The 25,672-nt window shown below is 40.4% G+C and overlaps 3 protein-coding genes across 3 annotated transcripts; 1 reads left to right on the forward strand and 2 right to left on the reverse strand.

Annotated features, from left to right (window-relative positions):
* Positions 1 to 315: 315 nt before the first annotated feature.
* Positions 316 to 10,343, reverse strand: LOC5508156. Its single transcript, XM_048720982.1, has 11 exons — positions 10,226 to 10,343; positions 9,735 to 9,849; positions 9,332 to 9,399; positions 8,797 to 9,184; positions 5,371 to 7,090; positions 4,910 to 5,286; positions 4,388 to 4,615; positions 3,574 to 3,730; positions 2,993 to 3,375; positions 1,940 to 2,198; positions 316 to 1,229 (listed from the first exon to the last, which is right to left on the reverse strand). The coding sequence occupies exons 6-11, from the start codon at positions 5,261 to 5,263 to the stop codon at positions 565 to 567; spliced, it is 2,046 nt and encodes a 681-aa protein (XP_048576939.1). The 5' UTR covers positions 5,264 to 5,286; positions 5,371 to 7,090; positions 8,797 to 9,184; positions 9,332 to 9,399; positions 9,735 to 9,849; positions 10,226 to 10,343; the 3' UTR covers positions 316 to 564.
* On the reverse strand, positions 6,909 to 9,825 carry LOC125559087 (mucin-2-like). Its single transcript, XM_048721026.1, has 3 exons — positions 9,735 to 9,825; positions 8,797 to 9,399; positions 6,909 to 7,090 (listed from the first exon to the last, which is right to left on the reverse strand). The coding sequence occupies exons 1-3, from the start codon at positions 9,823 to 9,825 to the stop codon at positions 6,909 to 6,911; spliced, it is 876 nt and encodes a 291-aa protein (XP_048576983.1).
* LOC5508178 (alanine--tRNA ligase, cytoplasmic) lies at positions 10,259 to 25,474 on the forward strand. The gene is made up of 20 exons (XM_001628702.3): positions 10,259 to 10,501; positions 10,752 to 10,940; positions 11,237 to 11,376; positions 12,626 to 12,817; positions 13,408 to 13,552; positions 14,022 to 14,167; positions 14,366 to 14,474; positions 14,575 to 14,613; positions 15,089 to 15,322; positions 15,781 to 15,928; positions 16,738 to 16,907; positions 17,488 to 17,601; positions 18,683 to 18,820; positions 19,203 to 19,343; positions 19,810 to 19,916; positions 21,275 to 21,503; positions 21,890 to 22,009; positions 22,932 to 23,018; positions 24,259 to 24,372; positions 24,992 to 25,474. Exons 1-20 carry the CDS (start codon positions 10,259 to 10,261, stop codon positions 25,166 to 25,168), a joined length of 2,982 nt encoding a protein of 993 aa, XP_001628752.3. The 3' UTR covers positions 25,169 to 25,474.
* The last annotated feature ends 198 nt before the right edge of the window (positions 25,475 to 25,672 follow it).

Genomic DNA, 25,672 nt, shown 5'->3' on the forward strand with positions numbered 1-25,672 from the left:
TAGTTAACGTTTACTAACTCTAGTAATCTTGGACTGGTAACGTAAACATGTGTGAATAGGTCTGAATCCGCGCCGGCCGTGCAGTTTGTCACGATATGCCGCGAAAATAGCCCATCGTCCCAAAAAGCAAAAAATATAGGAAACAAAAATACAAAATGGTTTAATGAAAAGAATTACAGGTAATGTTGGGCTGTTCTGGATAACCTATTTCGGGTTCATATAAAAAAAAACAATGAACGCACGGCGAGAAATAATGATCCTCATTTTCGGATTCTTAGTCGAAAAAATGCTCTCACTCTATTGCTGACAGAGTCGTTTTTAAAAAGGTTTTTTTTTATTAATATCCACTTCATATTTTAATACCATTTAAGTTATCGCTGATAAATAGTTCATAAGTTCCCACATTGAGGCTAGCCATGACCATAACATCAAATGGCTTTGAGTAAATTCCCTTCGCTGACGTAATAACACAAGGTGGATAAGATTTCACTAGCCGTAAATATGTCTTGTCAGCTCCTCACTGTCATTTTGTGATCAGTAGAAAATAACATCAAAACCTAACATTTAAATTTGGTCTATTATTTCCGTAAGATACTGTGTCTTATTGGAATATCCTTGACCGTTTTGTGAAAGTATATGGTTCACAGATACGTTCCTTTTCTTTGTAGCTTCAGCAGGTCTAGCGACGACAGTGCCAAAGTGCGGCTGGGAATTATTTCTTAAAAGTTTCATAGTGTGTTCACTTGAAGAAACATTTCTACCCATCTCTTCAACAGTGTCTTCAACTTGGTTTGTACCAATCATTTCATTGAGTGCCGCCATCAAACTTATACGATTTAATTTGTGCTCCTTTCCGCCACTGCCAATAACATAATCATTCGTACTTGAGTCTGGAAAGCTAGTAGACGCTTTCGGTACTTCGCTAATATTATCTCTATCTCCAATCTGATCACGGTACGATTCTACGAAACCCAGTGTATTATTGGTACCCTTTACATTGCGGTAGTCTTCCTCCTTTGGGCTGCTTATCAACTTTGTGATATTACTTGGAATTAGGAATCCCAAGCTATTCCTAAAGCCGTTGTCATTGTACACTTCCTCCAGGGTAACGCCCTTTGAGTAGTTGCTTTTGAAGACAGAGCCAAGCTTGTCTGAGTAGCGCAATGAATTCAGCCTCGTTTCTGGTCCTTTGACTCCTGAAACCTGATTCAGTTGGCGGTTGTACAGATCTGCAAACAGGGGTTTTTATGGCGGTAAATATTATTGAATAGGCGCTCCTGCACTCTTAGGGCGCGTTATTTAACTCGTGATTCCGGAATGAGAATGATTAGAATAGAAAAAAGAAACGCGCATTCGTTTATCCCGCGTTCCTATTCCGGAATGGAATGAAGGCCATTCCACCCATTCTGCAACCTATAGCAGAATGAGTCAAATGCCATTCTGAACATTTTCTACCAACCATTTCCATCCAGAATGATAGGGAAAAAAACGCGCCCTTATAGAGTCACCTAAGGGTTTTCTCGGTGACTAGGGACTTTGCGTAAGGAATGGCTTAAATGTACAACCAATGTACCTACCCCTCTCCTCCCGAAAAGTATCCCAAGCATTTTTTTTATTGGTAAGGGAAATGTTTGCAAAAAAATTGCTCTACATTCGCAGATAAAAGGCAATAAAATATTCATACCTCCTAAAGACCTAATGGCTCTCAGGGGCGGTTCTAGCTTTTCGCTAAACAAGGGGTTTGGCTCAATACAAAGGGGGGTTGGGTTAAGCCCCCTAAATTCTCCGCTAATGATTGTGTGTATGTTATCGACTGTCCCGGAACAAGGCTATGGCAAGAGACTGAGAAAGTTCCTAATGAGCAGAGACGAATTTCAGAAAATAGGAGTGTGTCGATTCACCTATTGGATAACCAGATGTTTAGAGTCAAACCATTTACCTTTCCATTGATCGTTAAGCCACTGTACTGCCTTGAAAGCACCGCCATGTTCACCGGACTCGTAGTAATCTACTGCTACAAAATTGGCACGCTGACCAAACTCGCGGGCACAAGTTGCTAACTTGCGCTTCATTTTGAGAAACGAATTCAGGCAAGGGTTAAGTGGATTGGTCGCTGTACCGAACCAGTTGACAAGAACTAGACTCCAGTTGTCACTGAAGTCGGCGTTAAGTCTGGACTCTCCGCGATCGACACATGTCTGTGTGGAAAACGCAGATGCTGCATCAGTTAGGCATTTATTTAGTCTGCGTAACAAGCCCAAAAGGGAATGTGAATGAAGAAAGACGGACACGAGACGCTCCGTCCTTCTCTCCGGGCGTTCGGGGTCTATCCCTCTTCCCCAGTCCTTTGCACATGCTATTCGGGCTAGTATTTATTGTATTATAGAGTCTAGCGACTAATTTCTATTCCCCTTTAGTTCTAATACTAATCCAACTTCTCTTCTTGTGGGGGTTACTAAAGCTGTCGCAACAGACGAGTACTAAACCACAGATACACGTCAACCATCTCAGTATTCCGGTTTTGCTACCCATCCCGTTATCCTGGTTCAAATTCTTTTTTAAAGTATTCAATAATATTTCAGTTCTTGTGCACTCGGTCGGATTGCCTTGTTTTAAGCACGACCGAGAGTAACAAAAGAAAATGGAGTTTGTTATATCAGGGGCGTCAGAATTTCCTATAAAGGCGGCAAAAGGGAACTTCATTGATATATTTTTCTTTATTTTTAACAATGTTCTTTACTTACAGTGGCTGGTGAAAAGGGCAAGGGAAGCTTGTAGGAGCGGATCCAGGAGCTCCAAAAAGGGGGGCCGAAGCAAGGGTTTCAAAAAAGGGGGGGGGGGGGCGAATTCAATGTTCTTCCGTGTATTTCCTTATATTTTTTGTTATTTCAAGGCCAAATATCTCAAAAATGGGGGGGGGGGGGAGCGCTCGGCCCACCTCTAAATCCGCCCCTGCTTGATCCCCTTCACACCTCCATTAGACTAAACATACCTTGGTGTCTAGTCCCGGTTGACCGTAGCGGTTTTCTCGCACGTAAAACCACATATTATCCTCAGTGTAAGGGAATCCCTTTAGTCCATTATTATTAAACACCACAAGTCGCCCCAGTCTCCGCATCTCGTGGAGCGTTGGCCAGTTTTTGTACACATTCCCCCACTCGGAGCTATCAAGCACGTGTCGCGACACGCCCGCCTTATCAAACACGTGCTTCAAAATCGTTGGATTCCTCAGGTAATCCTCGAATATAATTGTGATTACCTCACGAGGGTTGTTTTCGAGGAATTTTCTGACGACAATCAATGTGTCAAGAAGATCTGTCGCCCCGCCCCAGAAGCAGGTCTCATGGCAGAGCGTGACTTCTGCCTCGCCCCATCCTAAAAAAAAAACAATTTCGTTGAGCAATATCCAGACCAACTTGTTTTGAAGAGCATATGTAGTAATCAAGTTTCGAATTCTTCTGTACTCACTGGTTAGAAGGACCTGGATTTCATTTTTTTTCTTTGAGAACATTTTCTTTCTTTTAGAAAGAACAACCATCTGACCTAAACATACGGCTTTCATTTTGTACATACCTGGATATATATCTAGCATGAGCCCACGCACGCCGTCCAGCAGCTGTTGTCGGACGCTGTACCGCTGATTGCGGGCCCACACTGCATAGCGTGGACCGCTTGAGTAGGCGTTATGAGTCACTAGAAAGGCCACCATGTTGAATGGACGCCGATAGAACTGGAAGTAGCAAAAGCTCCCACTAAATCAGGCGATTGAAATTGGAAATCATATTGTCTTAATCAAACTACATGGGGAGCTTTTCAATATAATCTATACGCACTTTTTGAAATTTAACTTTTTGAAGTTGCCCCATACCAGTGACATGTAACAAGGAATAGAAAAGCGAAAGAGTGAAATGGCGACGACGTTTACAGAATCTAAAAACTAAAAGAGAAAAGTCCCCCCCTGTTTTCTCATCACAACACAGGCACAAAAACACCAGCAAGCTAGTTACATAAGATTTTTGGACCGGTTTTCACTAAGATTTTCACTAATGTTTGAGCTCTTGCTTGCGTCAGTCACAACCACATCAATCTCGTTCCAAAACCCCACGTACTTTTTTGCCAGCGGTAAGGTACAAGCCGCCGAAACAAAGATACGCGGGCTCTAGAACAAGATTGGAACCCCATCCACTTAGTTGACACGCCAGTAGCTTCGTCCCCAGGCTACTCCCTTGCTATCAGCTCCATGATGCTTTGCGCGCAGACTCACACTTTCCAATATGGCGGACGCTTTAAGCAGGGCCAGTGACGTCATAGCCATGTAGAGCGTGATAGGCCCGCCGGGAAGCAAAGGGACGAGGCAGTAAGGCAACATGCCAGTAGAAAAGTTTACCTGTTCGTCGTTTAAAGGAACACGTGACATCTGACACGTGAGGTAGGGCTTCGCGCACAGTGTGCATTCCAGGCCGTCAGCGCACTCAAAGCCCAACGAGCAACGCTCATTCTCACGGCGCGGGTGATAAAGACACCGCTGAATCCCAGGCTGACAGCTCAGCCCGCCGGCGCACGGGAATCCTGCTGCGCAGGGCTCGTTATATTGGCGAAGCTGATGGTAACATACCTACGCCATATGATGCATAGCGTTAGTTGAAATTGTTCAGATTACATCAGCGCCAAGCGCCATCTACATTAAAATGTGTTCCTTGTTATGACCTATGTCCGCTCACAAGGTCCTGGTATTAATCTATGTGGGACTCCGCTTCGATTATAAAAATAGCACTTTATAATGTTATGTTTCGCGTAAATCGCGTTTCGCGTAAACAAGATAAGGTCCGAGTAATTAAGATTTAATGGGATAATTGTTTTAATGCATTTTTCAAAACTACTTCGCTCAATTCGAAAATCATTTACTTACCTGAATTCCAGGCTCACACGTTAGTCCGCTGCCACATCCAAAACCAGCTACACAGGGCTCGTGCAGGCGCCTGGGCACGTGATAACATCTCTGAACTCCAGGATGACAGCTAAGACCAGGGCCACAAGGCTTGGTTGCATGGCAGGGCTCAGCATGCTTTGCAGGCGCGACACAGCGCTGCAGACCAGCTAGACAAGTATTGGGCGGGCGGCACTGGCAGAAGACCGAGCACACGTCACCGGCTCGTCCATTTCTGTTGCCATGGGGACAGGAGAAAAACCAAAAGCCAGTTACCGGTGGAATGCGGGTGGCGACGACGGTGCAACACAAAAGGATGGACAATATTTTACGCATTTCTTGAGTACTGCTCTTGAAAACTAGAATACATTTGACAGTTCATCAGTAAATTGTTATAATGATTACGATGTAAGAGCTGAGTTGATTTGTGACTGACAACATACCTTCTTGGCTTTCCCATTTTGACTCGTTCCATTCCTCATTCCTTGTTTTGTTTTTAATAATCCTGATGCTGTTTCCACAGTTTTTATTTGTAATCACATCTCCTTTTCAAACTTTCAGGAGAAGCAATGACGGGGGTAGATTCTTTTTTCGCGCTCTTTTACGAACCATGACAGCACAGTTCGGCAGAATGGCACACGGTTAAGAAAAGAGAAATGACGCAATTTGAAACTCTTTTAGCTCGGAGCGAAAATTAAGACATTGCGTTACTTTCGTAAAAAGAGAGAGATAAATAAATCACGTGCATATGACAAAAATTAAGTAGCCTGATAAAAGAAGAACTTCACTTAGATAGATGCAAATAATAATTATACAATAATGGAGTACGTCGCGACTTTTCTCTTCTTTTTCACTACAACTTTTTTGTTGCCAATGGTAGTTGTGAAGCATTTATTTCAAGGAAAAACTTCCCATGCAAGAATGTTGCCTGCCAGGATTTGCAGAGGTGATTTCGCAGGATATTATGCAAAAACGTTCAAGATTTGGAAACTCTGTCTTTCCTCGAATAAGAAAAGACTCGCGTCTTGGCATCAGAGGGGACCCTGTGCATATCTCTAGCTCCGATGAGTTATAATAAATACTAAAAATTCGCATCGACGTGTATTTTGTGAATTGTGGTATTTTTATTTGGTTTAAAACCCGTTTTAATAATAATAAGCATAACATGGTATTAGGTTAACTATTTCCTGTTTTGTTCAACAGCAGTTACGAAAAAACGTTTCTTTGAATATAGCATTACAATATCGAAAAATGCTACTTATAAGTGAATAACGAAACTCAACAATGAGACTGTGATATCTCTTGAGATAGGTAAATATAAAGCTTTACATGTACTTAGTGGCCTAAACTTACTTTCATTTTATACTTTGTGAATGAAAGAATACACAATGCTTACAATTTTAAAACCATCAAACCTAAACTTTCCAACAGTGTGAGAAACAATCCTTAATTCATATTGTTATTTGATTGAAAAAGTAGGACCCAACCAGTTCAAATTATCTAACACAACACAATTTTAACAATGTACATAAAAATAATTACCACGAGGGGAAAATAAACAAACTGCATGCTACTGAAAATTTATCTTTTCAGTTACCCAGACGTTAAATTTTGCAATATTTATCATTTCTGTGTCAAAATTTACACCAAATTAAAATAAAAATAGAGTTGACTAAGGTGAGAACTTAAGTTTCCTATTATGTTGAAAGGGAAATTTAGAAAAATAAAAAAGTAAAAAAAAGAAACACAAATTTACCAGTCTCTAAATTGGAGATCAAAGCCTTTGGCTATGTACAGCTCATGTAACCATAAAAAACTCCCGCTGATACAGTAATGGCAGAGATGGAGTAATGGCCATATTCTTAAGTTTCATTAGAAGAGCATGCATCTGCAATTTGAGCAACAAATATTGTCAAGATAATCAAGACAGAGCTCTTTTTTTATCTCATGGTAAAATGGCTGGTACTGAAAGGTGGCTTAACTAAATAAGACGTGCCAATGAGACATCTCCTTCCATCTCATGGTACATTTTCCGCTGTCGCATGAACATGATTGTCATCACAACAAATCCCACAGCAAAGAGAAGACAGAAGGTGACAGCGACCCACTTGTAGCGTATTTGAGCATCCAGCTCATGCTGAGAGATGTGAGAGGAGTGATCACCTAGAGAAAACACATGGATTTAGGACATCAAGGGATTAGAGCAGAGCTGCTAAGCCTTAGTATTAGACATCATGGGTTAATTACATCATGTGATTCGATGGGTTGATTACATCCTGCGATTCCAAGATCCACAACCCTTCATACCTCACCCAATATTGGTTCTTCTCAACAAAATATATTTTGGAAAATTCTAGGGGCTGGACCTTTTTTTATTTGGGGGGGGGGGGGGGTCTTTTTTCTATAATTTATTCTTTGCATGCCTAAATAGTGTTTTGAAAGCTATGGTGTTTTGTTCAGAAAACTTCAAAATGCTGAGGTTTTTCATACCATGCAGAAACACCAAAAAGTTCTATTTCATTTATAAAATCACTTTTTACATTATGCAAAAGAAAAAAAAACAATAACTGGCTTCGAATTCTAAAAAAGAACCTTATAGTTCTTCATTTGGTGGTTCTATTTAAACAGTGTTTGAAAATTTTTATTTGATAGAGACATGTATCTCCCCAAAAGAATGATTTAAGGAGATTCGATACAGTTTCCCGAATCTCCAACCATCCTGTCAATCACAACTTGTATCTTTTGCTACAGGGATCGGATCATCAAACTATTTGGCCATGCCATGTACCTAGGGATGAACTTTATAAAAGTGTAACATGTGTTTATATTGTTGTTTATATGGCAATGGAACTGTGAACCCTTTAAATTCACTGTTGGCAAAGTGCTGTTCCATACAGGGAAATTTTTAATAAACAAGGGAGTGTTCCTTAATTACACTGAGGGGGGGGGGAGATTTTTACTCAAGACACCTTAAAATTTCAGACCCCCTGTTTAATCGTAAACATTTTTTTTGGTACCCCCCCTTTCAGAACCCCAGGATTTTCTTTCTTTTTCCCTTAGAGGACCTTTTTCTCTGAGCCCCCCTTTTGGTGGTTAAAAATTTTCGGAGCCCCCCTCAATATCTTCCCTCCCCATCCTTTGGTGTATTTAATGAACACTCCCTAAGCTATCGGATATTGTACATCACACCTTGGTCGGCACTTAGAGGAAGTTTTATTAAAATCTATTAGAGATATTCCGAGAAATTAGCTTATTTTTATTTTCAGTCACTGTTATTTACCTACTTTGAAATTTGCCCCTAAAAAAATCCATAGGCGGGCAAGGATTTTTTTTACCATTGTTATTTAGCTACCTCTTATTTCTAATAGCAAACCAAAACTGAAAACAATTGGTTTTGTTGATTGTAAGTTTTAGGGGCCAATCCTGGGACTATTTCAAAATGAAGAAATTGAACTTTTTTGCTTTTTTAGCCGCCATGTAATATTTCGCCGATTAATTTTTTCGGGAACAGTATCGAATCTCCTTAAATGCAAAGGTTTGTTGGAATTCACATGGTTGTTGACTGATGATACACAAATTCCCCTTACATGCTTTTATACTGCCTCATGGAATGACCTACTAAAACGTTTTGAGTGGACCAATCAGTGTGTGTGTATGATCTCAATAAATTTATAATATTATTTATGTGCAATAGCATTTCTTTATCATAAGGCTACATACCATCATTTTTAGTATTCTTTAAGTCAGACATAATAGTGTGTTTTATGAGGTTATATAGCACTTATTACTTTGGCAACATATTGAATAACAAGTTATCAAAACAGCTACAAACTATAAAAAAAAACATGAGGACAAAGAGAAATTCATACCTTTTTTCGTTGGTGATGGAGCAATAGTTGTAGGCATTGAAGTTGTACCATTAGCTGGCGACTCTGTTGATGCTGTTGTTGGGATGGTTGTCACATTTGGTGCAGTTGGAGTAACAGTGGGTGTTGTAGGCGTCACAGTTGGTAGGGGTGTGTGTGTAACTGATGCTGATGGTACCACTGAGGAACTAGATGCTGTGTGAGATGCTGAAGTGCTTATGGAAGGCAACACAGATGTAGAAACCTGGGCGGCAGTTGGAGTAACAGTGGGTGTTGTAGGCGTCACAGTTGGTAGGGGTGTGTGTGTAACTGATGCTGATGGTACCACTGAGGAACTAGATGCTGTGTGAGATGCTGAAGTGCTTATGGAAGGCAACACAGATGTAGAAACCTTGGCGGCAGTTGGAGTAACAGTGGGTGTTGTAGGCGTCACAGTTGGTAGGGGTGTGTGTGTAACTGATGCTGATGGTACCACTGAGGAACTAGATGCTGTGTGAGATGCTGAAGTGCTTATGGATGGCAACACAGATGTAGAAACCTGGGCGGCAGTTGACAGGTAGACGAGGCTTGGAGAGGACCATAAAGAGGCGACAGGGGTACTTTGCCCTACAATAAAATGTGAGGATAATGCTACTCATCATACTTTCAACAGCATCAAAAAATAAATAAAATGATTGCTATATAACCTATAATCATATTGTTCAAAAACCTTGGCTGGTATCATGTTTCAAGAACAATTTTTTAACAACATATATTTGTCCATAAATATAAGAAACACTGCCTGTGAAACGACCGTCATACTTATTCTCTTAGGCTGCACATGCGTTGTAAGGTAGACCATTTCCAAGAAATAATGCACGATTGCGTGATAAGTGCAGATTTCCTAACAACAACTTTGCTGGTCGATATTTCGTTTTCTTTACGGTACGCTTCAAGATTACCTGTCTCATTGCTATGTGCCTTCGCTGTAAAGACGCCAACTGAAGCCAAAGTTGCAAGCCAAACAAACAGAAAACCCACGTAGCTCGCCATGTTGCCGTTCCATTGGAGATGCGCCTGCAAACAATAAGATGCGGTTTCTCACCTTTTTCGGAAGACTCTCGGAGAGTAATCGGAAAGATATAAATTATGAAACATTTGTCGCCTACAAACCTCAGGTAATAAAAAAATAACACGATTGTATGATAAATGGTATAAAGCTGTCTCTAAGCATCAATCAAACCACATCGAACCTCACCCTCTCACTACTTTGAATAAAGAATGTTGTCTTCAATGAGGATTGGATTATATCAAATTTCATTGGAGAATCAAAAATATTATGTATTAGATTGAATCTGTAACTGTAAAGCAATTTGCAACAATACGCCAAAAAAGTTGCTTCTTTAACACAGGAAACCCAAGTCACATCTTGGTCAGCGGTGTTCCTCTTTACCTCCATTTCATCATCTCGTGTAGCAGGTTTTGAATGGTTTTGAGGCAGCTTTTCAGTAAAAACTTGTCGCTCTCTTTTTACCTAGTGCCACAAGCCACACGGATTCATTTCTCTCGAGGTCTCAGCAACATGGATAGCTCTCTAACTGCTAAGGATATTCGTCGGAAGTTTATAGATTTCTTCGTTGAAAAACACAACCACACGTTTGTCCCTTCGTCCTCTGTAATTCCTCATGAAGATCCTACGCTGTTATTCGCTAACGCTGGAATGAATCAGGTCAGTATTAGGGAACATCAAAACTGTACTTAAATCAAACCGTTGTCACTTAAAAAAACATTGTACGAAAAAGTATTTTCCCATTATTTTAACCTACTTAAGTTATTATATCTAAATGACAATATGTGATTTACAACATTTTTTCGCTAGAGGGTGTGTTTGTTGAGGGAGGTTGGGGAGAGGGAGAGGGGTACGCTGTCTGACCTAATCCCCACCCAGACATTAACCAGGACATTATTCCATGTTCCAGTACAAGTCAATATTCTTGGGGACTGTAGACCCAAACAGCGACATGTCAAAACTGAAGCGTGCCGTCAACAGTCAGAAGTGTATTCGTGCTGGGGGGAAACATAATGATTTGGAAGATGTCGGCAAGGATGTTTATCACCACACTTTCTTTGAGATGTTGGGGAATTGGTCGTTTGGCGACTTTTTTAAGGTGGGTACTGTGCCATGAACCTTTTGTTTTGCATCACCTCAACAAATGAAATTAAAAACTAGAAACAAATTTGAAATAGTAAAAAAAACAGGTTGTTAGAGAAAAAAAAACTGAAACTGATATTTTTTACGCTACATGTTTTCAAGCAGGGATATAGGTGTATACAGATTATTATTATTTTTTATAATTCTTTGAGGGATTCATTATAAGAAAAAAATGCCGGCACAGGGACAGAGATCTTCTATAAAGACATCAGCAAAATGTTTATATTATATATTATGTTTATCTATTTTTAGAAAGGAGCTATTGATTTTGCGTGGGAGTTCTTAACAGAAGTTCTAAAGGTTCCAAAAGAACGTCTTTATGTGACATATTTTGGTGGCTGTGATGGTGTGGAGTGTGACAATGAAACTAAAGATTATTGGATTGGAAAAGGGTAGGTTCTCTTGGCCAAGTTCTAATAAAGAACTAAGGTTCTTTTGTTGGTCTTATTCACCACTCCTTTTTTTCCTCATAATTCCCTGGCATGATGTGACAAAGACATACTAGTTATTTTTTTAGCGGTCACTGTAACGAATCCTGCATTCTGATTGGCTAATAGAGCGGTCCGGAGATTCCTATATCTGCCCTAGGGCCAAGAGTTGTTATTTTGCACACGTTCGCTGGCGCTAGAAAAAAAAAAGTTATTTACTGGGTTAAGGTCGGTCCGTACCATGAAATACCGAGACCTCGGCCTTGAAAATACTAACCTTGGCCTTTGGGCTCGGTCAGTTTTTCAAGACCTTGGTCACGTAATTTCATGATACGGAATTCCCACCTGGCAAATAACCCCTGCATACTTTTAATCCTTCAATGAAAGTGAATGCCACTTTTAGCACAATCTCAAGGCCTACGTACTTGCACCTTGATTGGAGAACCAAAATATCATCCAACCTTAAAATGTCCAGAGCCTATCATCTGAAGTTATTTGATTTTTGAAAGGAAATTATCTTATTTTTATCTTAATTATCGATTCTCATTTAATTCTGTTATCTCCCTTCTCTTTAGGCTAGACCCAAGTAGAGTGCTCCCATTTGGAATGTCTGATAACTTCTGGGAGATGGGCGATACTTTATTTCATGATACGGACCTCCCAACTGGCAAATAACCCCTGCATACTTTTAATCCTTCAATGAAAGTTAATGCCACTTTTAGCACAATCTCAAGGCCTACGTACTTGCACCTTGATTGGAGAACCAAAATATCATCCAACCTTAAAATGTCCAGAGCCTATCATCTGAAGTTATTTGATTTTTGAAAGGAAATTATCTTATTTTTATCTTAATTATCGATTCTCATTTAATTCTGTTATCTCCCTTCTCTTTAGGCTAGACCCAAGTAGAGTGCTCCCATTTGGAATGTCTGATAACTTCTGGGAGATGGGCGATACTTTATTTCATGATACGGACCTCCCAACTGGCAAATAACCCCTGCATACTTTTAATCCTTCAATGAAAGTTAATGCCACTTTTAGCACAATCTCAAGGCCTACGTACTTGCACCTTGATTGGAGAACCAAAATATCATCCTACCTTAAAATGTCCAGAGCCTATCATCTGAAGTTATTTGATTTTTGAAAGGAAATTATCTTATTTTTATCTTAATTATCAATTCTCATTTAATTCTGTTATCTCCCTTCTCTTTAGGCTAGACCCAAGTAGAGTGCTCCCATTTGGAATGTCTGATAACTTCTGGGAGATGGGCGATACTGGGCCATGCGGACCTTGCAGTGAGATCCATTATGATCGCATTGGTGGGCGTGACGCTAAGGCGTTAGTAAACATGGATGACCCCACAGTGCTCGAAATCTGGAATCTTGTATTTATTCAATTCAATAGGTATGTTCTTTTGTTAATTTCTTATGAAAGTGTAATGAAAACTGAGGTTTTGTTTTAATTGACCTAAGAATTCCATAGCTACAGTAAATCTTTAAAAGGTAAATAAATTGTTATAACCTTAGACTAAAAATTATGTTAAAGATATTGCACACAACATATATTTGACTTTTTTGGGAGTATTCTTTTTAAAAAAATAAATGGACTGAATTTGGCAAAAACGAAAACAAAATAAAATGGTGTATTGACACCTACAAACATACTTGACTTGAACTTCGTGATGTGTTGGCTAGTAGTATCTGTTCTTGTCTATTTTATAAATACTCGGCTAGTTATATGGTAGCATGTCTATAATTGTCAACAAGTAGTAAAGGTACTTCTTACAGCTCAACCAGTAAAACCATGAACACCTAAAATATTTGTGGAATGTTTATTGTCTTCTGATGAATCAAATGCGAGAATTCAGACACTGAGTCTTGTTGAGAAATGTTTCTAATTGACTGTTTGAATATCTTGTGAGTGAACAAACACTCCATACATATTTCCGGTGTTCACAGTTTTCTTGGTCGCACTATAAAACCCCTCTTTTATAGGGAAAATGACGGAACCCTGAAAACTCTCCCAAGCCAGCATGTGGACACTGGGATGGGACTGGAGCGTCTGGTCTCCATCATACAGGGGAAGATGTCAAACTATGACACAGACTTGTTTACTCCATTCTTTGACAAAATTCATCAGGTAATTATAGGTGGATGAATACTTCCAAAGGGCATGTCTTTTATTGGATTAAAGAGTATACATATATGGGTACTATGGTTAGTTATTATAAGGTAATGGCATATTATACTCAAGATTATTCCAAGTAAAAACAACATTAGTGTAGAAGATAAATATAAAAAGGCCTCAATCCCACTTCCTATTACAACTAATGTTTTCTATCTGTTATATGGCCATAGTAGTATTGTTATCATCAAAAGGCAAACTTTATGAGTATTTCTTATGTGAAACTACTAACAAGGAGTAGTTTGTTAGTTCTGAAAGTCCATTCTTGTGACCAAATCTGATCACCCAATTGAAGAAATGGCTATTGAATAGTTAATGAGCTTATGAAAAGGCCAATTACTGTTTAGTAGTATAGAAACCCATGAATTAAGATTACACGTCCCCCTCAAAACCCTAATCATGTCATGCTGCTATTACACCTCAGGCAACAGGGGTGAAGCCGTATGGTGGGCAGGTTGGGCTAGCCGATCAGAATGGCATTGACATGGCATACAGAGTTGTAGCTGATCACATCAGGACACTAACAGTAGCGATGGCTGATGGGGGCAAGCCAGACAACGTAGGGCGTGGGTAGGTCACCTGATATGTTATTTCATACTATTTATCACTATAACCCAATATATGGTATAAGTGTGGTATGGTATTTAATATAGGGTCAGGCAATTCCCCATTAGTGAGGGGGTTGAGGGTACGCAGTCATAGGTAATATGGAAAAATGACTATATTGTGTGGATTTATTCCCTTGTGACTCTTGCTTCTTTGCTCTAGGTATGTTTTAAGAAGAATTTTAAGACGCTGCATCCGGTACTCCATTGAGAAGTTGAATGCTTCACCTGGTTTCACCGCATCTTTAGTATCTGTTGTTATTGACACCTTGGTATGTTTATTAAATTAATCCTACTTTTTATGATTTAAAAAAATAGAACTTACAAGATATTCTGTTCCTTATTTTGTTTGATCACTTTTATTGTCTTCAGGGTGAGTTTTTCCCTGAGTTGAATAAAAGTCCCCAGCAGGTAAGTTGTTTCTCTTTCTTCTTTGTGCTGCAATGCTATATGAATGTATGCTTTAACAAAAATCAAAAGTCTGGACTGTATGTAACAGCCTGTCCTTAAATACAGGCTTCTCCATACAATACATACAGTTTGCGTGCGTTGATTTTTATATAGTGTCATTGATATGGCACCACAGGCCAGCTTAATAAAGATGTGAGTGACTATGGCACTTGCAAAAGATTTGCTGGATACGTAGTCTAGTAATCCTATGGAAAAAGAATGGTATTTGAAGATCCTGCAATAAGAAATTACTGACTATTTAGGCAGCCAATGGGGGTCACCTTATGCACCTGGGATCCATAGATCTTTAAGTTCAAAAGCCTGCTTTTTACACATCTAAAAAGGCCAAATTTGAGCCCTGACCCCCTGACCCTTTGATTCATAGTCAGGCCTGCATAAATCTCAATTGATTTTTTTTCTCTTTTTTTTTTTTAAGGTGATGGATGTTATTCACGAAGAAGAAGTGCAATTCCTTAAGACTCTGGCAAGAGGTCGCCGACTGTTTGAAAGGACGGCCAGCAAGATAACTGATGGCACAATTCCAGGAGATGTTGCCTGGAGACTGTATGACACTTATGGTTTCCCTGTGGACTTGACAGAACTCATGGCAGAGGAAAGGGGCCTGAGGGTAGATATGGAGAAGTATGAAGAAGCTAAGAGACGTGCCCAGGTTGGTTTGAATAATGTATATCAAGCACTCCTTTGTTTTTATTAACATTTGAAATAATGATGGTCTATTTGCACAATAAAATTGAATTAACCATCCATGAGTTTTAAACTTAATAAATGGTATTTGATTAGAAGTATCTCAGTTCCTTGCTTAAATAACCACTGGAAAATTAATGCTTTTCAAACAGCTACAGGAAAATGCACAAATATGCATTAAAAGAGACACCATCCTATTAGTTTTCATCCTGTTCTTAAAATCTAATAAATGCACTTCTCCTAACTCAAACAATACCGATTACTTAACAGATTATGACCACTAATCATTACATCCTTTTGTTTGCTTCTTTCCATCTGTCCATTTATCCTGCCGCCTGTCTGTATTCATAAAAAAATTAATAATAACATTTTTACTTGTTTTTTTTTTTAAACCAAATACTATACTGTTCCGTGTTATTGTAGGAGATAGCTCGTGGGAAGGATTCTGCTAGTGATGACGCCATTACCTTGGATGTTCATCTGTTGGACAAACTTCAAAATGTGATGAATCTACCACCAACCATAGATCTACCCAAGTACAGCTACTCGTCAGATGCTCTAGGCAGCTATGGTAAGTAGCAATTATTTTACTTTTATAGTGAGTAAGAAGCTATTATCAATGTCTTGATCTCTAAGTGCATTATCTGTTTTATCTGAAATCTTTTCTTGAACTCTAATCACAAAATAGCACCCTCCCTCTACAGTACCAGCGAGGTCATTCAAGAAAATAATTTTTATGACAACATCATTGACAAGAATGAGTGAGATTTCATTTCACACTCTTGCATAATGAACCAACACATTGCATAATGAACCAACACAAGGTTGATATTGAATGTTTTACACCTCTGGGTATTCACCGGTGTTCCAAGTCAAGTATAAGCCCTTCTTTGATTCTACCATGCTTACCAGAGGAAGCAGAGTGGTCCCAAAAGTGGGGGGGGGGGGGGGGGGGGGGAGAGGGTGGTTAAAGAAATGAGGGGGGGATACCTGGGTTTGACATGAACACAAACATTGTAATAATAGACTGTTAGATAATATATAGTTGTAGAATATCGCTTTTTATCAAGCAATCAATTTATACATGTAACGCTTGATACATTTTAAACCATGCATTCATGTGAGAAAAAAAGTATCCATGCCAATGCCCCTCCCTATCCGCCGCCCCTGCCTACCCCCATGCCCCTCCCTATCCACCGCCCCTTCCTACCCGCATGCCCCTCCCTATCCACCGCCCCTTCCTACCCCCATGCCTCTCCCTATCCGCCGCCCCTGCCTACCCCCATGCCCCTCCCTATCTGCTGCCCCTGCCTACGCAGACCACCTAGTTTATATACAGCTTGTCTGTAATCGTTTTGTCATACCACTCTATTTGTGAAGTTTTCCAGCCAGTTAGTGGTACAATCAAGGCCTTACTACACGAGAAAGAATTTGTGAATGAGGTTCCTGGAGGGGAGCACTGTGGCATAATTCTCGACCAGACAAGTTTCTATGCAGAACAGGGTGGCCAAATCTATGATGAGGGATTCATGACCAAAGAGGGAGATGAGGTTAGAGATGGATAAATGAAATGGAAAGAAAGCTTAATAAATCCGGCCTTTGAACTAAATTTCAGATTGTAACATTAATATATGGGGGCCTTGCTAATGTAGAAGACATGTCACTCATTGAGTCTTTGTTTATGTCTCCTAAGTGTATTTCCAATTTTGTAGCACTTCACATGAAAATTAAGTGCATGCTAAACATTTAGCAATATCATGTGTGCTACATATCTCCCTCCCTCTTGAAACTATGTAGGGTTTAATTCGCCCTGCTATAAAAATTGCTCAATTATTGCTGAAACATGGAAGACCATATTTTTTTAGTAATACCAATTGAAAGCACATTTTGGTGCAATCAGATCCAGGTTCAACCACAGATTCGTTTCTAGTTTTATCCAAAAAATAAATAAAAAATTCTCCAAAAAAATAAAGACAAATTATTTGACAAAATTCTGAAATGACCACCTAAAAAGTGTTATATGTTACTTGGCAATTTTGATTGAGAATTTTGCAACGCAAAACGCAATTTTGATAGAATCTCTAAATGGTGGTCGTCAGAGACCCTTCAAATAATGTGTGTATTTTTCAGGATGTGGAGTTCCGTGTGATAAACGTCCAAGTCCATGGTGGTTATGTGCTTCATGTGGGTGCATTAGAGGGTGCCATCCGTGTTGGCGACACCATGAATTGTCTTATTGACGAGGTAAGTGAAGCCCTGTTTTCTTAAGCAAAACGCAAATCATGTGTTCTCTATGGGAGCAAGATGGTACAGACTGGGTGTGGAAACCTTCCCCCCCTTTTTACTGGTATTATAAGGAAATAACTTATCTTAGAGTCAAATAAACCATCTAAAGTATAATCTCCTCTGCAGCCGTCCTTTTGTTTTTATTTTCAACATTCTGTATTTTTTTTTGTTCTCGGGCATATTGTAGTGTAGCATCAGTTTTTTTTAAATTAGGTATTTTATAATTATACCGTATGTGAAATAATAACGAAACATTATTTAATTGGGCATTTGAAATTTTCTAGAATTTATCAACTAGATCCTTTGCAGATCCTATCACAGAAAATCGTTCCTTTCTATTTATAACACTTAGAAAAAGGAAAGAGATAATTCAGTAAGATCATTGTTGCTTTGTTACACACTATTTTTTTAAGATTTCTTAGTTGAGTTGTGTAACTGGCTAATTAACCTGTAAATACATCATGTTTAAAAGGAAAGTTTTATCTGACCCGACTTAGTCTATACGCACAGTATTCCACTGAAAGAAAAGTACTTTTGTTATTTTCCAATACAATGTCTTGATTACCGTAAATGATCTAGTAAACGCCCCCTATCTAAAGAACACCTCCTATTTAATGAAAACCTCCCCTATTCTTACAAGTTTGTAATGAACGCCCCTCTCTAATAAATGCCTCCCTCTGTGTAACGCCCTCCTATCCTCCCTTCCAGCTTACAAACAAGCGACGTAGGAATTAATATTAATTGTTAATATAAATCAAATCTACCTTAATCTCAGTTTGGCTTCTACTACTGCTATCGCTTGCTACACAGGCTTTAATTTAACGTGATCCTGACTTAGACAAGAACCCACCTGCACTTGGGTTTGTTATATAGTATATATAGTTTGTAAAGTACGTCCCTCTCTAATAAATGCCTCCTATCTATTGAACGCCCCCCCCCCCCCCTCGGACCATCGAAATTTAATAAAAACCCCTGGTGTTTATTAAATCATTTACAGTAAGAATGCTCATTATATTAATTGTCTGAATCCTCTATACAGGATCGTCGTCGCCAGTGTATGAATAACCACACAGCCACTCATATCCTGAACTTTGCTCTGCGTCGAACCCTGGGCGAGGCCGACCAGCGCGGCTCCCTAGTGGCCCCTAACAGACTTCGCTTTGATTTTACTGCCAAGGTTAGCTTTGCTATTCATAGCATATGGGGCAGGATGAGGGTCCATCTGTCTTTGGGCAGGAAAAGGATAATATGAAATACATTTTCACATTCGCACATGCTTTGTCTGACTACGTTGCAATCTTGTCGTTGTATTTTCTGCTTCCCTGCTCAACATTTCCCAAAACTTTGTTTTGAATGGAAATGATTGTTGCCATTTGTCGATTCAAACTTGGACAACTCAAATCTTACAAAGTTGCCCTTCAAAAAATGTAGAACCAACAGTGAGACACTGGGAGACGTTTGAACAGGAAACAATCATGACTTAAGCAATGCAATCATTCTTTGTATGTCTGTAAGGGAATTTCATTATAAACTATTTTTACCTGGTGTTTCGTTAACAGGGCGCCATGACACCCGAACAAGTCAAGAGCACCGAGCTGTTTTCTAAGGAGATCGTGACAAGCGACTTACCTGTCTTTGCCAAAGAGGTTGCCCTCGCTCAGGCCAAGGATGTGCAGGGCCTAAGGGCCATCTTTGACGAGGTACTAAACACGCCTTTATGTAAATAAGGGCCATCTTTGACGAGGTACTCGAAGGGCCCTTTTAAGTGTTATCTATCTTTGAGGTGCAGCCATACTTTGGACAAAGAGGTGAAAGAAAGATTTGTACATGTTTCTAAAATCTTGTTGTCTTTGCATGCCAGGGTTAGGGATAGTGTTAGTGTTGGGGATAACGAGTGTTTATTGAATTCTGTCATCTTTGCGTGTCAGGGTTAGGGTTAGGGATAAGAAGTACAGTTTGTTGGATTCTTTTGTCTTTGCGTACCAGGGTTAGGGTTAGGGATAAGAAGTACAGTTTGTTGGATTCTTTTGTCTTTGCGTACCAGGGTTAGGGTTAGGGATAAGAAGTACAGTTTGTTGGATTCTGTTGTCTTTGCGTACCAGGGTTGGGGATAGGGTTACTGTTGGGGATGAGTATTTATTGAATTCTGTTGCTTTTGTGCGCCAGGTTTACCCTGACCCGGTTCGAGTCGTGTCTATCGGGGCGTCATTTGATGAGCTCCAGCCAAACCCTCAAGCCGGATACAAGTACTCGATTGAGTTTTGTGGGGGAACGTAAGTACTGACTGGCATTAGGGAACTTAGGCAAATACGTTTCTGAACGACAGACGTCAACCGGAAGTTTAACGTTTTCCGTCTTTGTAATATTTTTGCTCAATTCCAATGAAAGAAGACGGTTCTATTCTACCCCGTAGTCTAAAATATGAAACCTTCTAGCTTTGCGATAGCGTTAAACATAAAGATTATCTACTTCCGGTCGCCGTCTGTCGTCCAGAAACGTGTTTGCTTAAGTTCTCTATTGTAAGCGTTGACGCAGATGGTGAAACTCAGACGTGTACGCAAGAATTGTTGGGGAGTTGAAGTGACTAAACCGGCGGTCCCGGCTCTCTTCAAGCTGCACTACACTAAAACCTGAACCGAAGGGACGTAATAGAACCACTGGGGACGCAATAAACCCTCTGGCAGTGACCACCCCCCGTGACAGTGCTTACAATACTTACTAACAATTCACTAAGCGGGTACTTGATTTGGAGCCTTGCTCTGTTGTACCTTCCGCATCAGTATAACTGGTGGAAATTGAAAAGTGGTGCGTAGTCATACGGGAAAGGATAGTATTTGCAATAAGAAATGGCCCACTTTTTGCCGCGAAGGAGGGAGGGTGCGCATCCTGGTGACCCGTCTAGGTACGCTCATGAAATCATATTGGAGCTGGCGTAATATGAGGTGAGACAGGATAACATCAACGCTCAGTCTAAGTTGGGGCTTTGCGAGTCTTTTTATTTTACGTGTTCGTGTCTTTATTTACGTGTTCGTGTCTATATGTTATGTGTTCGTGTCTCTATGATACGCATTCGCGTCTTGATGTTACGGGTTCGTGTCCTTATGTTACGTGTTCGTGTCTTTATGTTACGTATTGTGTCTCTATGATACGTATTCGCGTCTTGATGTTACGGGTTCGTGTTACGTATTTGTGTCTCTATGATACGTATTCGCGTCTTGATGTTACGGGTTCGTGTCCTTATTGTTACGTGTTCGTGTATTTATGTTACGTATTCGTGTCTCTATACGTATTCGCGTATTGATGTTACGGGTTCGTGTCCTTATGTTACGTGTTCGTGTCCTTATGTTACGTGTTCGTGTCTTTATGTTACGTGTTCGTGTCTTTATGTTACGTGTTCGTGTATTCAAGTTACGTGTTCGTGTCTTATTTTACGCGTTCGTGTCTGATGTTACGTGTTCGTGTTTTCATTTTACGTGTTCGTGTCTCCATGTTCGTGTTTGTGTCTCTATGTTACGAGTTCGTGTCTATATGTTACGTTTTCGTGTCTTTATTTAACGTGTTCGTGTCTTAAATTCCACGTGTTCATGTCTGATGTTACGTGTTCGTGTTTTCATGTTACTTGCTCTTTCAGGCATCTTCAGCGGTCTAGCCACATGGAGACGTTCGTCTTGGTGAGCGAGGAGGCCATCTCTAAAGGCATCCGCCGCATCGTCGCGCTCACTGGCCCCGAGGGACTCAAGGCCGAAAAGCACTGTGAAGCACTCGAGGCTCGCGTGGAGAAAATCAGGAAAGAGGTCGAGGCCGAGAGCAAGAACTTGCGAGTGAAAGAGGCAGGGCAGGAGATAACAAGACTTATAGAGGTAACGCACAGGAATCCCGCCAGCTACCTCTAGGGAATATTAGCCGCATTGCATAGCCGCATTGCACCAGTTTACTTCCGGTCGATTATGTAACCTCATCTAATCTCATCTATCTAATCTCAAAATGATTTTTAACGGAAAACGTGAAAAATATTTCAAAATTGTAAAAGAAGTGTGTTTATTGGAAGTTTAGAGCGGATGACCTTTTGTCACTTGTCGGTCGAGGTTTCCGTCGGCCCTCCGGAAGTGAACTGGTGACTGCCGCTTTAATCTGGATAAGACCCTAGGGATGATACCCTTTAGGCAGGTTATCTTATAGATGTCGTAAAGGGTTGGGTGTGCAGACCGGTTAAAGAAATAGCTTACTAGTTTCTTGCTTCCAACAGGACATCAATGCTGCTGTGATATCAGCCTGGAAGAAGGAGGAAATGCGGCAGACGCTGAAAAAAGTCAAGAAAATCGTAGACAATGCCAGCAAAGCGATGCAAGCGGCGCTCATGACAAGCGTAAGTATGAAACAAGTTTACATTTAGGATGAAAGCTGTACTCATGACAAACATAAGCTTAAAGGCATGGTTTCATTTGCAATGCAATTCGCGCTCATGACTAGCATACGTCCAAAGGCACGTTTACATTTAGAATGAAAGCTGTACTCGTGACTAGCGTGCGTCTTAGGGCCCTGTCACACGTACGTTTTTTCTCTTGCGACATATCTCGCAAAAAAATTGTTGCAGGTCGCACGCGCATTTTTTTTGCGTGTGACACCCCCTTTGCAACTTGTTTAGCATTTCTTAAAGTCGCACGAAAAGTAGAACTCATTTCTACTTTCTGCAACAAATTGTTTCAAGTCGCAGGAAAAACTTCACGTGTGACAGGGCGCGTGCGACCTGCAACAATTTTTAGCGCGACAAAAAGTCAAAGTGTGTGACGGGGCCTTTAAGACGAGCTAACACTTGCGCACTCATGACTAACTTAAGACTATAGGCTCGTTTACTCTTGCGGTGCAAACCGCGCTCATGACTCATAGGGTATCGTACATCGAAAGACACGTTCACACTTGGGGTGCAAGCGCCCATGACCGGTGTAAGTCTATAGCATGTTACAATTGCGGTGTAAACCGCGCCAATGACTAGTGTAAGTCTAAAGAATGTTACAATTGCGGTGTAAACCGTGTCCATGTCCGGTGTAAGTCTATAGAATGTTACACTTGCAGTGTGAACCGCGTCCATGACCGGTGTAAGTCTATAGAATGTTGCACTTGCGGTGTAAACCGTGTCCATGACTAGTGTAAGTCTAAAGCATGTTACACCGCGCCCATGACTAGCGCAAGTCTAAAGCATGTTACACCGCGCCCATGACTAGCGCAAGTCTAAAGCATGTTACACCGCGCCCATGACTAGTCTCAGGGTCCGTTATTGTTTTCCCCAGGCTGCGGATAAGGCCAAGGCCATGATCGCGGCGGAGCCAGATCGCACCGTGGTAGTGGAGCTCTTCGACGCTGGATCCAATCAGAAAGTATGGTTTTTTAATGGAGCGCCAGACAATTCATAGATCCGACATGTCAATCACGCGCGCACGAATAGCCAATCAGGAAAGAGATGGTGCAATAACATACATGTGGTCCCACAAATGTCCCACAAAAAGTCGGCAATCGACGCCAAAAAAGATTGGTTTGAGATATTTTTCTGCGAATCTGGACAAGCGAATAAGCATTTTCCGTTCAGCGTGAAAGTGCTTGCCCTGTTTTCTTTGCCCGGCCGCTTTTAGTGTAGAGTTGGGACTCAATTGTAGAAAAACACTTAAAATGTACTACGAAGAAACGAAAAAAAAAGCAAACAAACCACTTACAAGAGCAGTGTAAGTCCTACCATTTAACTTGTGTTTGATATTATACCTAGGCTACTTCAATTACATATAGGAATGAGACTTTCGTTTGTATTTTTGCTGTAAATCTTGACGTTTGCCGAAAAAACTTGTAGTTAGAAGTCGGTCCTAAACAGCGAATTCGGCTTTTTCTTCTGATTTTCCCCGCACTTAAATCATTACAAGCTGACAAAAATAGCTTTGAAAACACATAAACACTCAGTACCTACCGAAGAGAGCACCGCTTTATCTTATCATTTCCAATTTTTCGTATTTTAAGCTGGATTCGTGCCGTTTCCATTCAACAATCAAACCCGTAGTTATCTATTTCTATGCTTCATTCTCACAAGATTTTCATCAAGCTTGGACAACAAGACAAGTTTCCATCATGTTAGGTTACTGTGTTTTATTTTCCAAGTCTGAGGAAAACCCCTATAAACGTCTGTATGTAAAATAACTCGGGCAGGACTCACTGACCTCATCCGACATGTTGTACAATTTGTGGGACTTTTGTGGGACATTTGGGTTGCACTTCGCTGGCTTCTATTTGCTGCTTTCTGATTGGATATTCGTGCGCGCGTCGGACCCATGAATCCCGATGAACTCTGAAGCCTAACCCGATAAAACTCGAATAACGCAGCTATAGAACGAATAACCGCCGAACCCCGATAATAACACGAATAACCGCCGAACCCCAATAACATCACGAACAACAGCCGAACGCCAACAAATAATACGAATAACAATCGTTCTGATTGGATGCTGTATATTTTGCTAGGTTCTGATTGGGTGATATATATTTCGCTTTGTTCTGATTGGATGATATATTTTGCTAGGTTCTGATTGGATTGTATATTTTGCTAGTTTCTGATTGGATGATATATTGTGCTAGGTTCTGGATGCTGCAATGAAGCAGTTCAAGAACCTTTCTCCCACGACTGCTGTCCTACTGCTAAGCGTTGACCAAGAAAACAAGAAAATCATCTGCCTTTCACAAGTGCCCAAGGTCAGTTACAAACGTCCTCTCACAGCCTTGACCCTTGGAGATCGTTCGCATCGTTTCTTCAAGAGAAAGTGATCTCTGAGCGTCTGATACATGTCTACTCCTATCCAATTCCCGGGGTCCAATTTACCCACTTTAATACTATTAACTCTTTCCCTAGTATTTTATTTTATTTATTTTTTGTGTGTGTGTGTAAAGAAATTATTTAATCCTAGAAAGCTCACACAAAATTCACCTCTATAAAAAATTGCAATGCACAGAAATAAACAATAAACCCAATAGGCAAAGAGAGACAGAGGAGAGCCGAGCATCCAAGCTCAAGTTATGGGGGTTTTATTGTACTTCATAGTACATAATAGCAATAATGCACAAAACTAAACAATAAACCCAATAGGCGAAGAGAGACAGAGGAGGGCTCGAGCATCCAGGATCGAGTTATTGGGGTGTTATTGTACTTCATAGTACATAATAGCAATAATGCACAAAACTAAACAATAAACCCAATAGGCGAAGAGAGAAAGAGGAGGGCTCGAGCATCCAGGATCGAGTTATTGGGGTGTTATTGTAATAACCCATAGCCCTCTGATTGTCAAGTTTTACCCATTTTGTCTGTTCATCGCAGGACGTCACCAAGAAGGGGCTGAAGGCAGACGAGTGGACAGGTGCAATTGCTGATATCCTGGGGGGCAAGTCCGGTGGCAAGGAGATGTCCGCTCAAGCGTCCGGCCCAAACGTCGGATCTATTGACAAGGCCCTGTCCGAAGCCAAGCAGTTTGCTAATATGAAACTACAAAATTAAAGACTTTATGTACGGAATAACATGCGTAACGCTCGCGAGTGGTCGGTCTAATTCTCAAGTACTGCTACCATGTGCCACAGGTAGCCCAAGCTCTCTTTCCCACGTCTTGTTACGGTTGAAAAAAGGGCCCGATAACACGTAAATTCTAAACAAAAATACAATACTTAACAACGTTTTTCTTCGTAGTTATCATTTTATTTTATTATTTCTTGTTTGTTTTTCGAACATTGCTACGGTAATATCAATAGAGACAAATAGAGAATATATCTGTAATACTTAAGCTTATTAATAACTTATTAATACTTATTGGTGACTTTGCCCAAAAACGCAGAACAGGGATCAGGCCCGTACCCATGATTTTTCTTGGGGGGTTGTGTGTATTCCGTAATTTTCTGGGGGAGGGGCCCTCTGATAAAAATCTGACCACACCTGAAAGAACAAAGAGGGATTTTTTTTATGCCTTTGCAATATCTCCACGGGACGTTTATTGTCAGATTTGGCTAC

The sequence above is a fragment of the Nematostella vectensis genome, chromosome 13 (genome assembly GCF_932526225.1).
Source record: "Nematostella vectensis chromosome 13, jaNemVect1.1, whole genome shotgun sequence".
In the NCBI taxonomy this organism is placed as follows: domain Eukaryota; kingdom Metazoa; phylum Cnidaria; class Anthozoa; order Actiniaria; family Edwardsiidae; genus Nematostella; species Nematostella vectensis.

Bases quoted from the DNA above. Each gene is read 5' to 3' on its own strand.
- LOC5508156 (XM_048720982.1), bottom strand. From the start codon at position 5,263: ATGCGTAAAATATTGTCCATCCTTTTGTGTTGCACCGTCGTCGCCACC. The intron at 3,376-3,573 runs GTATGTACAAAA...TTTTTTTTTTAG, and splicing joins CATGCTAGATATATATCCAG to GATGGGGCGAGGCAGAAGTC. The intron at 1,230-1,939 runs GTAAATGGTTTG...CCCTGTTTGCAG, and splicing joins GCTTAACGATCAATGGAAAG to ATCTGTACAACCGCCAACTG.
- LOC125559087 (XM_048721026.1), bottom strand. From the start codon at position 9,825: ATGGCGAGCTACGTGGGTTTTCTGTTTGTTTGGCTTGCAACTTTGGCT. The intron at 9,400-9,734 runs GTAATCTTGAAG...ATTTTATTGTAG, and splicing joins GGCACATAGCAATGAGACAG to GGCAAAGTACCCCTGTCGCC. The intron at 7,091-8,796 runs GTATGAATTTCT...TGTTTTCTCTAG, and splicing joins TCCATCACCAACGAAAAAAG to GTGATCACTCCTCTCACATC.
- LOC5508178 (XM_001628702.3), top strand. From the start codon at position 10,259: ATGGTTTTGAGGCAGCTTTTCAGTAAAAACTTGTCGCTCTCTTTTTAC. The intron at 10,502-10,751 runs GTCAGTATTAGG...TCCATGTTCCAG, and splicing joins CTAACGCTGGAATGAATCAG to TACAAGTCAATATTCTTGGG. The intron at 19,344-19,809 runs GTACTAAACACG...TTTGTGCGCCAG, and splicing joins TAAGGGCCATCTTTGACGAG to GTTTACCCTGACCCGGTTCG.